Here is a 14981-nt window from a genome sequence, read left to right on the forward strand (position 1 = left end):
AACTCCTATCCTGCCCTTTATCTCCACCTTGCTCCACCTCTCAGACCTGGCTTGATGCCCTCTCGATATCCAAGCTCACAGATGAACAGCTACAAATTCTTAATGCTCCTTGCAAAGAAGAGGAAATAGCCTCTAACCCTTGTGGGGAAAAAAATAACATACCCTTTATTTGGGTACAGCGTTGCATCACCACGCAATTGTCAGTTAAGTTAAAGCGATTGTTACCCCAACATTTCATAGCCCTGATCAGTGCCTGCTGTACCATGTCATGTATGAGAAAGTATCCTGTTCTCTTTGTATTGCTTCCTTCATGTGAAATCCCTGGTGTTCCTGTCAGTTCCCCTGTTTTCCTATTAAAAAATGACCACACTAAGCAGGAGAACACACAATGGTCAATTCTCTAGCTATGCTGGGAACTCAGCCTGCTATCCTCCAATGATCAGACTTGTTCTGACACACCAACCCCCCCCCCCTCCACACTGCACAGCCATTCACTGGGAAACTCCGTGTACCGCAGCTTCTCCTCCCCCAGCTCTTATGCAGCTGAGAACAGAGGGAATGTGATCACTTATAAAAAAAAGGGGAAAAAGGTATTTATAATTTTTTTTTTTTTTTATCTATACAAAAATGTTTTGTCTTTCATTTCTATTTTAAACTGAATGGGTTGTTTTACACGGTGAGGGTGTACAATCACTTTAAAGCAGTGCCATATCACAAAAAAAATGACCTAGTCATGAAGGGGGGTAAATCTTCCGGAGGTCAAGTGGTTAATAGCAGACACTGCAAAAAATGCATAAAGAACACACCTGTTTTGCGTTTTTGGTGTGTTTTTTGTTACATGTCCATGTTTCACAGATGCATGCTGGGAGTTAGGCACCCAGAAAACGCACATGAAACACATTCAAAACGCATATGCGTTTTTTTATGCATTTTTTCGATGGCGCAGTGTGAAAGCAGCTTTATTGTCCAGCTGACAATATAACAATCAATTCTTTCAATAGGCTCTCATAATATCTATGTTTGTGTCAAAATCTGACTTTTTGTCACCAGTTCTACCTCTTTGCTCCTTGTACTGTTTTATTAAATAAGAGTGTGCTTTTTATTTAAAAAAAAAAAGAAAAGATTTTTTCTTCTGAAACTGAACTAGGATTATGCCAATTGTGATGGAAATACTGCTTAGCGGAGCCCTCCTTTAAATAATATCATTACTATAGCCATTTACAGTCAGTAAGAAAGTAGAAATATCTGTTACCCCAGATGATCTCAGCAATGTGAAATTCAGAGTCTTATTGTCAGACCCTTGTGCCACCAGTAAATCTGTGTTTATATTGAGTTTAACATATTGACCTTCTATTTGTCAAGCAGCTTGGGTGGGTATGTGGGGGGGTGGTGTTTAATATTCCCTGCATTAGGCCTGTCTTTATCTCATTGCCGATCATTGCGCTGAACTCCAACCCCGAACAGCACCATCTGTCTTTCCTGCTATTTGGGCTGTCAGTGTGCCAGCCTGCGGCTCTTTCTGCATGGACAAGGTCACATCACAGCAAGCTGCTTGGGCGGCATCTGATCTGTGCCCGGTTATCCGTGGCTCAGCAGACAGTGCAGAACCTCACAGCAGCAACATATCAGACTGTTAATACTTTGCTAGGGAGCAGGGCTGAATTACAAAAGCTGAAGCAAATAAGGAAACAGTTGCAGACAACTAACTTGGTCTCATCTTTCATATTTAATTAGATTCTGATTTACCTGACGATTCATCAGATTCCATTAAAGTGTAAATCTGGGCAAAATAAAAAAGAAAACGTTGTATATCTCTACAATACTTGCAAAATTCCCCACGTTTTGTCTCTGTAGCATTGCCTCCTTGGGGGTTGTTTAGAATTGCATGTTCATCTGTGCCACTTTGACCCTGTAAACGTTCCAGTGCTCCCGACACTCTAGGTTCAGACATGTTGTATGTACCTTTTAAATAATACACCGACACAATGCAAATTGATTAGCTCGCTCTGATTTTACTTGAGACAGGGTATTAGTCAGCTAAGTCCCAGGTAAACTGACAAAACTCAGTTGAAAGGGTCTCCTGAGGCAATTAAATAACAGCTTGGGATCACAGATATAAAATAGCAATGTACATAGAAACAGACAATAAATGAAGGAATATCCAAGGGAAAGCTACTAACGGCTGTATACATTAACACTAATAAATGAGGACCCCTATGTGGCCTATTATACCTTTAATCATAATGAGAGACTGGGTATTATAGATATTAGGAGTATGTCCCTTTAAATAGCAATAAGATAACAGTGTCCAGGATACAAGGCCTCGCAATGATCTTCACCGGCAAGTTGGAGCTCATAGAACAAGAATCCTGAGTGTGGCACTGAGTGTTCTACAGCAGGAGGCATCGAGTTGGATCACACTTCAGGGGGCTCCTATGCTGTTCTTCAGTTTGGTGAGAGGGCATCCGCCCACCAATACAATCTCTACCTTATCCTAGTTCACAGAACACTGTATATAGACACCTTGCACTGGGAATTGCATTACCTTATCTCATAGAACAGTGGTCATCAACCCTGTCCTCAGGGCCCACTAACAGGCCAGGTTTTAAGTATTACCTTGGGGAGATGCAGACTAGAATACTGCAATCACTGAGCAGCAAATTATATCACCTGTGATGTATTTCAGTTATCTTGCAAACCTGGCCTGTTCGTGGGCCCTGAGGACAGGGTTGATGACCACTGTTCTATGAGATAAGGTAATGCAATTCCCAGTGCAAGGTGTCTATATACAGTGTTCTGTGAACTATGATAAGGTAGAGATTGTATTGGCGGGCGGATGCCCTCTCACCAAACTGAAGAACAGCATAGGAGCCCCCTTAAGAGTGATCCAACTCGATGCCTCCTGCTGCAGAACAGGCAGGGATGCCAGAATGGCTGCGGGTACCTGGGTGGTGACACCGTCACTGCGATGTTGCCCCCTGTGTAGCAAGTGGCGTGGGACCCACCTGGATCAGAGCTGAGATTGTCGATTTGCCGGTAGGCCGCAGTCCCCTCGCACAGCAGCGGAGGGGTGCTTACTTGATGAACCCTGGGAAACAAGAGAGCTTGGCCCTAGTCTGCTGACCCTTTTGAAACCTCTCCCAGAGTTCTTTCGCTGTAGCAGATGGCATGCTGGGATGTGTAGTCCAGAGATAGTTCTGTAGATTCAGAATATCTGTTCAGGAGACTACAGTCCCCACACTGCTCTCTGCTGGGCTAAAGAAGATGATGCAAGTACTTTCAAGCCCAGCACTAGAGGAACACAGAGACAGTCTACGAAAGGAGAGTATAAGTCTGCAGTGCCAGATAACTGTAGTCCACTGTCGGCTACTTCTCTTTAAAGTGAAATTTTAGAGACACAATTAATGGAGGAGTGCAGCCAAAACTCATTTGGCTGTACTTCTTCTATGGATCACAGGAGTGATCCAGCCACGTGACAGGACCAGCACTTGGCTCAGCCTCTCAGCTACTCATATACTGTATGTATGTGTATGTACAGAGAGATATATATCTGGCTGCTATAATCATCTTTCACATACATGTTCATTGTTGTTTGTTCTATCAGGTGTCAATTGACATCTGCAGTTCCCCCCGTTTTACCCCCCCAACTGTGTATATCATTGGACCTCTCTGTGTTCTCAGTGCTGGCATAGCACATCACAATACTGGGCTTAGGCTGTTTCCTCCCTATCCCACCCATAGTCCCACTCGCAGCCTGCCCCCAGACTTTAAGAAGCCACACTCTATAGCTTCTAGTTATTGGGATGAAGAAGGAACCAATCAGCTTTTCCGAAATGCATCCCACCCCTTGCTACCTCATTTCCAGTTTGCGGTCCACACTAATTGTTGGTCTCCTCCACGCTGATCCCGGCAGCGCGGCTGCTCTCTTGGTGTTTCCACTGCTGTGGCTCCCCTCTGCTGGCCAGGCTGGGACTTCTTGTTGCAGATCGGATCACCCCTGGGAAGTTCACATACACTGGGACCACCCTGATGCCGGATCACCTTCCCCACATAATTCCATGATCAGCTTACATTCATTTATATCTTGTTTTTAACCCTTTTGGGCCATTAAAGTCTTTTAATGCTGCACTTAGAGGTGCCTCTTTTTGTTTTGTTCTGTAAGGTAGTAAGCAGGCTCCAGGCTTGCACACATATGCACTCTCTCTGGTATGATCTTTGAGCCTTCATGGGAAGCAAGCCCCACCCCACCCCACTCCCCAGTGGTTTAGTATACACTGATGACACTGCATGCCAGGGGATGACGGCGCTAACATGGGAAGGCTTGAGCACCCAAAACTTTTTTCTCCCCCAGTTTCAGACAGAATGGGGAGGGGATATAACTCCTGTAAGGTTGTAGGAACATCTCTCCAACATGGACACAGCAAAACAACATATATATATATATAGTATGTGTGTGTGTGTGTATGTATATATATATATGGAAAGGCCAGTATGGTGGCCTGGAATTATGGGTGGAGCCCGGTGGAGTATATAACCAGCCCGTTCGCCTGGCTCCCTCGTCGGTTCCGGTGCGCGATACCTGATACGTCAGATATCAAGGGCCGACTATCCAGAGCAGACGCAGCGAGCCTGTTCGGCAGTTCCCGCATTTTTCGTCTTCTGTCTGACAATCCCGTCTCGTCCATCAGCGTCCGCAGGTTCGTCGTCGTCGTCGTACCTATCGAATTTGTCGCTCGGGCCGGCTGTCGCAGGTAGGGCTTCGGCACCCTCTTTTCATTATGTTTTCGATGTACCGTCGTTACGCTTGTATGCACGAGCCGCTCGGTTCTTTCATATCGAATGTTTCGGTGGCCTCGTACGCCTGTCACTGTATGCTACTTTCGATGTAGGCGTTGTCATCATTCGACACGTTCGATCACGCCACGTCAGGCGATTCATTCGCAGCTACGGCTTTCGAAATCGTTCGACTGCCCGTGCATTTCTATTATAGCGGTCGAATCGTTCGACCCACAGCCGACTGCTTGTTACGATAAGGCAATCAGTCCGCATGTTTCGCATGTTTCGCTTGCTCTGCTCCAGTTCGAATATGTCTCTCCATTTCATGCAATTATGTTATGTGTTTCATTTCACCGTCTTCAAACATTTCAGTCCCAGTCATTTCTGCTGCTCCAATATCATTTCTGTCACTTATTACGCTCCAATTCGAATCCTGTCGCATTTCTCTATGCACCGATTCGTCCTGGTGCGCCCAGCTGCTACGCCTCATTTCAGTACATGCTCCAAAGACGGGATTCATTTGTTAGGTGCATGGGCTCGTCTTCTGATTCCAGTCTTTGTCATGGGTTTCATTTCATTCACCTATCACGTCCCGGTACGAATAGTCATGTTCATGGACCAATTCGTCCCGGCGTGCCCCAGGAATGGCCTCATTTCAGTACATGCTCCAGGTTCCGTTTCGTGCTCGGTCGCAAGTTAGTGGCATGGCGATTCGGATCTCTGTCATGGCAGATTCACTCAGTTCACGGTCACGTATCACTTCCCGCTTCTAGTCCAGTTGATTCAACGTTGGATCCCCCCTGCCTGAGCTCCACGTGGCGGGCTCCACCTCCGCCTGAGCTCCACGCGGCAGGCCCCCCCCCCCCTGCCTGAGCTCCACGTGGCGGGGTCAGCCCCCGCCTGAGCTCCACGTGGCGGGGTCCCCTCCCCCCCCCCCCCCTGCCTGAGCTCCACGTGGCGGGCTCCACCCCCGCCTGAGCTCCACGCGGCAGGCCCCCCCCCCCCCGCCTGAGCTCCACGTGGCGGGGTTCACCCCCCGCCTGAGCTCCACGTGGCGGGGTCCCCCCCCCCTGCCTGAGCTCCACGTGGCGGGCTCCACCTCCGCCTGAGCTCCACTCGGCAGATCCCCCCCCCCCCTCTCCCCTGCCTGAGCTCCACGTGGCGGGGTTCCCCCCCGCCCGAGCTCCACGCGGCAGCCCCCCCCCCTCCCCTGCCTGAGCTCCACGTGGCGGGCTCCACCTCCGCCTGAGCTCCACGTGGCGGGTCCACCTCCGCTTAAACCCCACGTCCTATGCGCATTTGCGTTGAAAAAAAAAAAAAAAAACGGGAAAGGAAAAAAGGAAATTTTGCATCTACGACGCAACCAAGTCACATCTCTGTCGCCATATGCACATTATTCTAAATTCGGTTGTCTGCTCGTTTCATTTATGCAGCTCGTTTCAGTTATGTCTTTCTTCACATTTTCCAGTCTTACCTCCACGATTTAGCTAGACATCTCTCTGCAGGCATAGGAGTCTCATACAAACTTACCTTCATCTCCTCAGGTCAGTCGAGTTTTCAGTGGGTTCAACCTGCACCGGGTCGGACGGTGCCTCCTTAGGTTTCGTATAGGAGAAAAACCCGGTCCCAGGGATTAATAAGCTTACCAAGCCCGGATTTTGCCACCATGTCCCAGGCTGGCAGCGAGGACTACACGGCTCCGTTGTCTCCGTCTCTTGTCTCAGAGAGCGGCAGCCAAAGGTCCTTCAGAACATGGACCATCCCCAGGCTGACGGCCGAGTTGAGGCGTAGGGGTGTACCCTTCCCAGCTACAGCCAGAAAGGCCGAGCTTTTCGGGCTCCTCTTTCCTCCCCCAGCCGCGGTTGAGGATAGTGCCCAGCAGGCCTCCCTGGGCTCCATCGCTGCCTCCATCACGCAGCTTCACACGCTGGTGTCATCCCTGACGACCTCAATGTCAGAAGTTCAGAGTCGGGTGGCCCTCCTCGAGACCCGCCCAGTCGTTTCTCCTCCTATACCAGCTTCACAAGCAGTGGAGAACACCAGCGCAGGTACCCCCGGGTGTACACCAGTAGTGTACCCTTCCCATTTAATATCAGCCAACATCAGGAAGGACATCCTAGAGGGAAAGGACGTCAATCTGGCCTCGCTACTGATATCCATTCATGAGCTGGCAGAAAATAAAGCTTACACTTGGGGGGACGTGTCGGTGGTCCTCAAAGCCAAAGACCCCAGGCTGGACAGGAAGCTGTCAGTCACCGAGTTCACCCTGGCCTTCGGCATGCTGAGGGATGTCATCTGCTCGGCCTCCCCCGGCAGAAGGGAGGAACTGGATCGTTACCTCCACGTAGTAGTTGACCTGGGGTACAAATACGGCGGTTTTGCATTTTATGACTATCACCGCTCCTTGTCCGCTAAGGCGGCCGCCAGGCTCTCTCAATTTCAGTTACCTACGGATTGGAGTGCCTTGGACACCGAGTTGTTCTGCCGACACTTCGCAGGGCTGCGGTCTCCTCTTTGTGCCATCTGCCAGTCGGCTACTCACACCGCGACTTGGTGTGCCAGCTCAGTGGCAACCCCGCCTGTAGACGGTCCATCGACCTCAGGTACTGCCCAGGCCCTACCAGCGCCGGCACGCCTGCCACAGACAGATAAACTGGGGCGCCCGGTCAAGACCTTGGGTGGCGCAGCCATCTGTAACAACTATAACAGCGGGTCGTGCAATTTCAGCCAGTGCAGGCTGCTCCATGTATGCTCACGATGTAATAGAGCTCATCCCAGGCTCATGTGCGAGCTCAAGCAGGCTAGAAAATCGTGACTGAGCCGGGTCAACGTGTCGTGGCTCAGTGTCTACCTCGCCAATCACCCCACCCCCTCACTTGCCACCTACCTAGTCCAGGGCTTTACTCAGGGCTTTCATACAGGACTTATTTCCCTCCCTCACCTCACACACGAGTGCCAGAACCTGCGGTCAGCAGCCACCGACGTACAGGCCATCGACCAGCTATTACAGGCAGAGCTAGACCGGAATTTCATCATAGGCCCTTTCACGAAGCCCCCATTTAACACCTGGCGAGTCAGCCCTATTGGGCTTGTCAAGGGCAAGTTCTCAAATAAACTTAGGTTGGTCTACGATTTGTCAGCGCCTTATTCTTCCTCTGTCCCCAGTCTTAATTCTCTTATCCCCTCTGAGGAGTTCTCCCTTAAATACGCGTCCGTAGACATGGCCATCCAGGCCATTCTCAAGTCAGGCACAGGTACATGGCTCTCCAAGGCCGACATCTCGGACGCCTTCAAGCTCCTTCCCATCCATCCAACTCTCTGGTGCTGGCATGGCATCAAATGGAGGGAGCTCTACTATTTTGCCACTAAGCTGACCTTCGGGTCCAAGAGTAGCCCCTGGCTCTTCGACTCGTTTGCGCAGGCTCTCGAATGGATCTTGCTGCACGTAGCCCAGTGCCAGGGAGTCATACACTACTTGGATGACTTCCTGCTGGTCGAGTCACCTGGCTCCCTTCCAGGGGATTTGGATAAACTAAGGGTGGTCTTCAATAATCTTGACGTCCCGATTGCTGAGCACAAGGTGGAGGGCCCTGCGCAGGCAATCACCTTCCTCGGGGTCAGCTTAAATACCAGCACTATGCAGGCCAGCCTTCCCCCGGATAAACTAAGCCGCATCAGGTCGGTCATGAGGGACTTCACCCGCACCAGAACTTGTACCAAGAGGCAGTTACAGTCCCTTCTCGGTATGCTTAATTTTGCCATGCGCATCATCCCTCAAGGTCGCGCTTTCATATCACGCCTGTTAGTCCTACTGTCTCATTCACAAGACCCGGAGCATATCCTCAGCCTGGACCCCGCAGCTATAGCAGATCTTGCCATGTGGGAGGAATTCCTGACGTCCTGGAATGGCGTGTCCCTGTTCATTCCCTCCGTGTCCTCCTCGTCGCCGCAGGTCGTGACCGACGCAGCGGCCTCCACGGGTTTTGCGGCAATTTTTGGCCACCTCTGGCTCGCAGCCCCTTGGCCTCCTCAGATACTGGCTATTCCGGGCTTCACCGAGACGTCCTCCCTATTCGAGTTGTACCCCATCGTAGCCGCTGCCCATACGTGGGGCCGCAGTTGGTCCGGTCAAACAGTGACCTTTTCAACGGACAATCTCGCCACTGCGGAAATCATTAACAAAGGCAGGTCCAAGTCTCTGGAGATTATGTCCTTCCTGCGGCGACTGGTCCAGCTCTCGTTATTGTTTCAATTTAATGTCCATTGTGCCTTTATCCCCGGTAAATGTAACCGGGCAGCGGACGCCCTTTCCCGCTTTAACTTAGTTTCCTTTTTTGATCAGGTGCCCGGAGCCGGACCAACGTCAGCAGTTATCCCGGACTGGTCTCAACTGACCCTGGATTAACCCCTCACCTAGTAGCCGCGACTCAACTCATCAATCACTCCCTCGCAGACAATACCCGCAAGGCCTACCAAACAGCCTGGAGGGCCTTTAACCGTTTCTTAACGTCTCACTCCACAGAGACCTCCCGGGTCAAGCAAGTTCTGGCCTTCATTGCCCATTGCCACTCGGACTTGGCGCTATCCTTCAACACGATCCGGCTATACCTGGCCGGGGTACAACATTTTACGTCCCTCCAGGACCCCGCTGAACCCTCCTTGTTCACTTTTCACGCCATTCGGGCCGTCATGCGTGGCATCCAGAAACGCCAGCCTGCGGCCTCCCTCAAACGCTTGCCTATCACAGGAGACGTTTTCAGAAACATGTCCGATATTCTGGCCACTGCACCTTTCGGACTCCACACTAGTACCATTATACAAGCAGCCATACACCTGGCCTTCTACGGCTTCTTGCGGCCAGGCGAGTTTACCTCCAGTAGCCCCTCAGCTCGCACGCTATGCAAGCACCACCTGGTCAGGCACGGAGACCATTTCATCCTGCATATAGCAGTATCCAAGACGCAACAGCTTGGCCCGGGGACGGACATACATTTTTATAAAACTAACAACCGCTGGTGCCCGGTCGCCATGCTCACCCGCTTGTTGACCCTTCTGGCCGATCAACCAGGAACTGGCCCGCTTCTGCCATTCCACGGTAAGCCACTGAACGCAGCCCAGTTCATGGAGCATGTCAGGATACTCCTGGGCATCCTTCACCTCAATCCGGCTCACTACTCCGGACATTCGTTTCGGATCGGAGCGGCTTCAACTGCCTCCCGCCAAGGGGTCCCGGTCCACGTTATCAAAAAGTTGGGTAGGTGGAAGTCCGCCTGCTTCGCCCGTTACATACCCAATCCGCAAGTAGAGATGGCCCAGGCCTTCATCAAGCTCACCCAGTAACAAACTCGAATCAATAAAGGCATTCCCTACCTGTATGTTTTTGCCCCCTTATTTTGGTATACCCTACGTTAGGCCAGGGCACACTTTCAGGTCCGGTTCAAGTAAGCGAGTTTTGTGTGATCCTTGTTTGTCATCCTTATCCGTATCGGTCAGAGGGCTCTGGGCCATAAATGGAAAGGCCAGTATGGTGGCCTGGAATTATGGGTGGAGCCCGGTGGAGTATATAACCAGCCCGTTCGCCTGGCTCCCTCGTCGGTTCCGGTGCGCGATACCCACCCACCCATCCCCTGTCAGGGCATTTCTCAAGCATTATACTCCCGGGCGAGTACTCATTTCACTCCATTTCATTTTCATTTCATTTATTACTCATTTCTCTATCAAGGGTATGCCCCCTTATTTTGGTATACCCTACGTTAGGCCAGGGCACACTTTCAGGTCCGGTTCAAGTAAGCGAGTTTTGTGTGATCCTTGTTTGTCATCCTTATCCGTATCGGTCAGAGGGCTCTGGGCCATAAATATATATATATATATATATATATATATATATATATAGCAAAGTGAAAGAAAAAAAAAATATCGCACATTCATAATCATAAGATATTTATAGTCTAATGCCCCATACACACGGTCGGAAATTGCGACGGAAAAAGTCTGATCGGATTATGTTGTCGGAAAATCCGATCATGTGTGGGCTCTATCGGACTTTTTCTGATGGAATTTCCGATGGAAAAAGTTTGAGAGCTGGATCTAAAATTTTTCTGACAACAAAATCAAACTTTTTCCGATTATGTGTAGAGAATTCCGACGCACAAGGTGCCACGCATGCTCAGAAAAAATTTGGAGACGAAAGCTATTGGCTACTGGCCTCTAAAGTAGTCCCGTTGTACATTTTGTACATCACCTCGTTCTGAACTATCGGATTTTCTGTGTATGCAAGACAAGTTTTGGCCAAAATCCGTTGGAAAAAATCAGATGGATTTTGTGGTCGGAATGTCCGACCGTGTGTATGGGGCATTAGTGGTTATTATTTGTAAAACAAACCAAAAAAGGGGGTAATGTCACCAAAGTCTTATCAAAAAAAAAAAAAATATTTTTTAAAGTGTACATATATCTTCCTCCAAACTCAAAGTTTGGTTAGTTCAAGATTGGTTGTACACAATTCTCACAACAAATGTACCAAATAAATGTTGCATCATAATTGGAGCCAACTTTTTCAACTTAAAGATTCACTCTGCAAAGCAGCAACCTTTCATATGCATATAAGATCCTGAAAGTTATTTTTGGATTTTTCATTTTGCCTTTGCTTATACATATACGTTTTTAAACATAATTAATGAATAAAGTATGATCTATGCATAATACAATATGTAGTAGGTTCGACCGCATCATAGACATTATTTTACTTTTCCTTTGGTATAAGTATTGTAATTCTGTTCTGTTCAAAATTCTTGACTTGGCTATTTGATGCTATTTACATACAATTGTTTTTCTTCTTGCGATGATAAAAAGTGTTTTGATACCTGTGGAAGAAATAAAATCCTTACTGGTTGTCTAACCCTTCTACATTCACTAATTCACACACTTCTATCGTGATTTTAACATCGTTTTTTCTATCTAAACCCTTACATAGTTACATAGTTAAATAGTAGGCGAGGTCGAAAAAAAGACACAAGTCCATAAAGTCCAACCTATGTGTGTGATTTTATGCCAGTATTATCTTGTATATTACCCCTTTAAAGTGTGAATCCAAGAGAAACTCTTATTTTGGCTACGATAAAGAAGGTTTAGCTTCTGTCATGTGTTATTGTTGTTTTCCTGTTGGTAGATCCTCCTTCATTTCCTGTTGTGTCATCAGGTCAGGAAATTTGGAAAAATCTCCCAATGGGGATGCAAAAAGAAACTCATAGAAGTAACTCCTTGTAACCCTTTCTTACTCTGCAGAACTAAACACAAGTTCTAAATCAAACTTATCCCAAAATGTCTCTCAATTCGATTCATGTAAACAATCCCAGCTGCCATATCTTTTGAGGGCCATGTAAACAACAAGTTTTGGGTGGTTTTAAACTTGGAGATTAACTTTTTTTTCTCCATTCATTCTCCATCTGTCGGCATTTGGCTTAAAATACTCCGGACATTTCCAACAAAGCATGGAAAGGTCGCGTGTTGTATCTCTTACTCCAGGACTGCTAAACCTTCTGTTTTGTGTAATGCTCTTATTTTGGCATTGGCGGTTGTGAACATGAGGTCATTTGTGCGTCCTCTGCCAACAGTACGTCGTGGGAGACGATATTCAGCAAGAGCACCGAGGTTGTGACACCTGACCAGCTCCAGTGCTGCCATCGACTAGTCCAGCTCTGCAAGGACTGCTTGCTCGTGGTTTACAAATATGCAACAGATTCCCGGAACTCGTTGGCGGGTGTGAGTCCAGACTGGAGCGACACAAGGTATTCATTATCTTCTTAATCCTTCTGTTTATAAAGCACTCCACATTTTTAGCTGTTGTTGAAAGCATACCTGAAAGTCATTTTAACGTGAATTTCACATTTTGCTTGGTTGCTCTACCATACTTATTATTTTTTTTATTTTTATTTTTTACAAATAACTATAGATTCTTTTGTATGTGCTAATCTGTCTTGTCAAAGAGTGCAATTAACATTCTTCCTGAACCACTGCTGAGGTATTATTTTAAAATAATTGTAAAAATTATTACATCGTCCTTTTTTTTTTTTAATTGGGAAATGTGTTTATTGAAAAACACAAAAGGTTTTACAGTTCAAGACATTACAAAATAATAAAGAATGATGTAATCAACAAATATTGTGGCATAATGCACTTGGGCATTAATATAATAATATACAGACATTATCATTCCACACCAAAGCTAAGCTGACCCAGTATGACCGTGTAGCCAATCTGTGTAGACCGAGGCCCATTCAACTTAAGTCAACAGCCTTACATACAAAACCAATTCTCAAGGTCTACTTGGACAGTAAAGGAAAATAACAATGTAGCGCTAACAATTAACTAACTAATTAACAATGAATTAACAGTTAGTTAACAATTAACTAACTAATAAACTAACAACACAGTGCTAAAATAACCAACACCTAAACAGGTGAAACATAAACAAAAGTCTGTCACCTGTTTAGGTGTTGGTTATTTTAGCACTGTGTTTGTTATGAGCACACTGTTCACATTATTTACAGTATATTAGTACTGTTTTAATTGTTAGAGCTACATTGTTATTTTCCTTTATATATGAATTTTGTCACATTCGTATGTAGCAGCTTTTCTATTCTTTTTTCCACAGGTTAGCGCAATAATTTTTCCACATTTCACATCTACTTGGACAGTTAAATATTCTCTGATATACTTGTTCCCTAGGGTTGTATCCAGGGGTATCCAGCAACACCCCCCACACTTTTTTGAATTTACCAGGGCAGCCCCTGCATATGTAAATGTGGCTTTCTAATGCTGCGTGCACACGACCAGACTTTGCGGGAAATAATAGGTCTGACGGAATCACTGTGTGGGATAATCAGATCGTTTTTCTTTAAAAAAATTCAGACGGACCTAGAAATAGAAATCTGTCCGATGGACTCAATTCCTATTGGGAAAACAGTTCGTCTGTATGCTGGTCCGAAGGACCAAATACGACGCAAGGGCAGATATTGGCTACTGAACTTCCTTTTCTAGTACCATCGTACGTCATCACGTTCAAAATAAACTGACTTTCGAACGGACTTTAGTCTGTTCGTTTGTGGGCAAGTCTGTTCGTTCGGAAATCTGTCATAACTCCGAAAATCCGTCGGGAAGAGTGTCTGACCTTTTCTGCTGGATAGTCCGGTCGCGTGTACACGGCATAAGAGTAAAGAGTGGCCTACAGAGGATATCCAAGACTTATGTGTGGGTGGGTCAGGAGACTTCCACATTAATAAAATTAGCTTACGGGCATGGAAGAGTGCCCTGCCCAAGGCTATCCTGGGATGTTCCTCCTCTACAACTCCTTTCAATATGCTTAGTATACAGAACTTAGGATCCGTCTGGATTTTCACTTAAATACCACATTTAGTGTGTCTATACTACCAGCTTCCAATCAAGATGCAGTTTGGTTAATAGGTTAAGTTCCTGTTATCTCATTTACACCTGTGAAAATAGGGTTCTGCATTGTATCCTATCTTATATAGCCACAGGGGAGTGTAATGAGAGTACAGTAGAATATACATTTGAGACAACATTTGGTCCACAATAAGGGAGCATGTCATCACAGCCATCACAATAGCATATTATATCATTGTGAAATGAAACATTTTAGAGCTAGCCGCCATTTGAATTCTATTAAGGATAGGTGTGGGGAATAGACGCCATTCCTGCGCTGATTTTTTTATATATAATAAAAAACATATGTGCAGGTAGCGAGTATAGGGCTTGCAGAGAGGCAAATGATAGCAGACATGTTTTGTATGCCATATAATTTCCACCTAGCTCCATGTACTAACTTAGCTATCTCTGAGTAGTTATCATTACACCATATAATTCTGTATTTTGTGTATCCAGTGACGTGTTATAGGTATTTAACCTTGTTCCATATTTTTTTAAATGAGGCCATAGGTCCACCATCATTTTTAAAATAAAAAACACAGACCTCACTGCCATATTCACCTTGCCTCCAGAGGTATGCGGTGGAAAAACCTGACCAACTGCTGCTGGTTCTCCTCTGGGTTGAATGACAGCTGGCTTCACCCATACCACTTCCTGTGAGTGTGGGCTGTCATAGACACACCTTCTGGAGAGCATCTTCAGTCTGAGCCTGGAACCATAGGAGAACGCTTTAGAGCATGGCACTCATGTATGCACCATCTTCT

At 46.8% G+C, this 14981-nt stretch overlaps 1 protein-coding gene across 2 annotated transcripts in view; it reads left to right on the plus strand.

The window, feature by feature from the left end:
- The window catches only part of TTLL7 (tubulin tyrosine ligase like 7), a 329157-nt gene that overhangs the window by 275963 nt on the left and 38213 nt on the right, over positions 1-14981 (plus strand). For both annotated transcript variants that reach the window (XM_077450362.1, XM_077450361.1), the window contains exon 20: positions 12387-12560. In XM_077450362.1, coding sequence (XP_077306488.1) covers positions 12387-12560 — 174 coding nt within the window. The remainder of the gene's footprint in view (positions 1-12386; positions 12561-14981) is intronic.

This window comes from Lithobates pipiens, unplaced genomic scaffold (assembly GCF_037356315.1).
Source record: "Lithobates pipiens isolate NorthernLeopardFrog02 unplaced genomic scaffold, aLitPip1_a1.2 Scaffold_23, whole genome shotgun sequence".
Classification (NCBI taxonomy): Eukaryota; Metazoa; Chordata; class Amphibia; order Anura; family Ranidae; genus Lithobates; species Lithobates pipiens.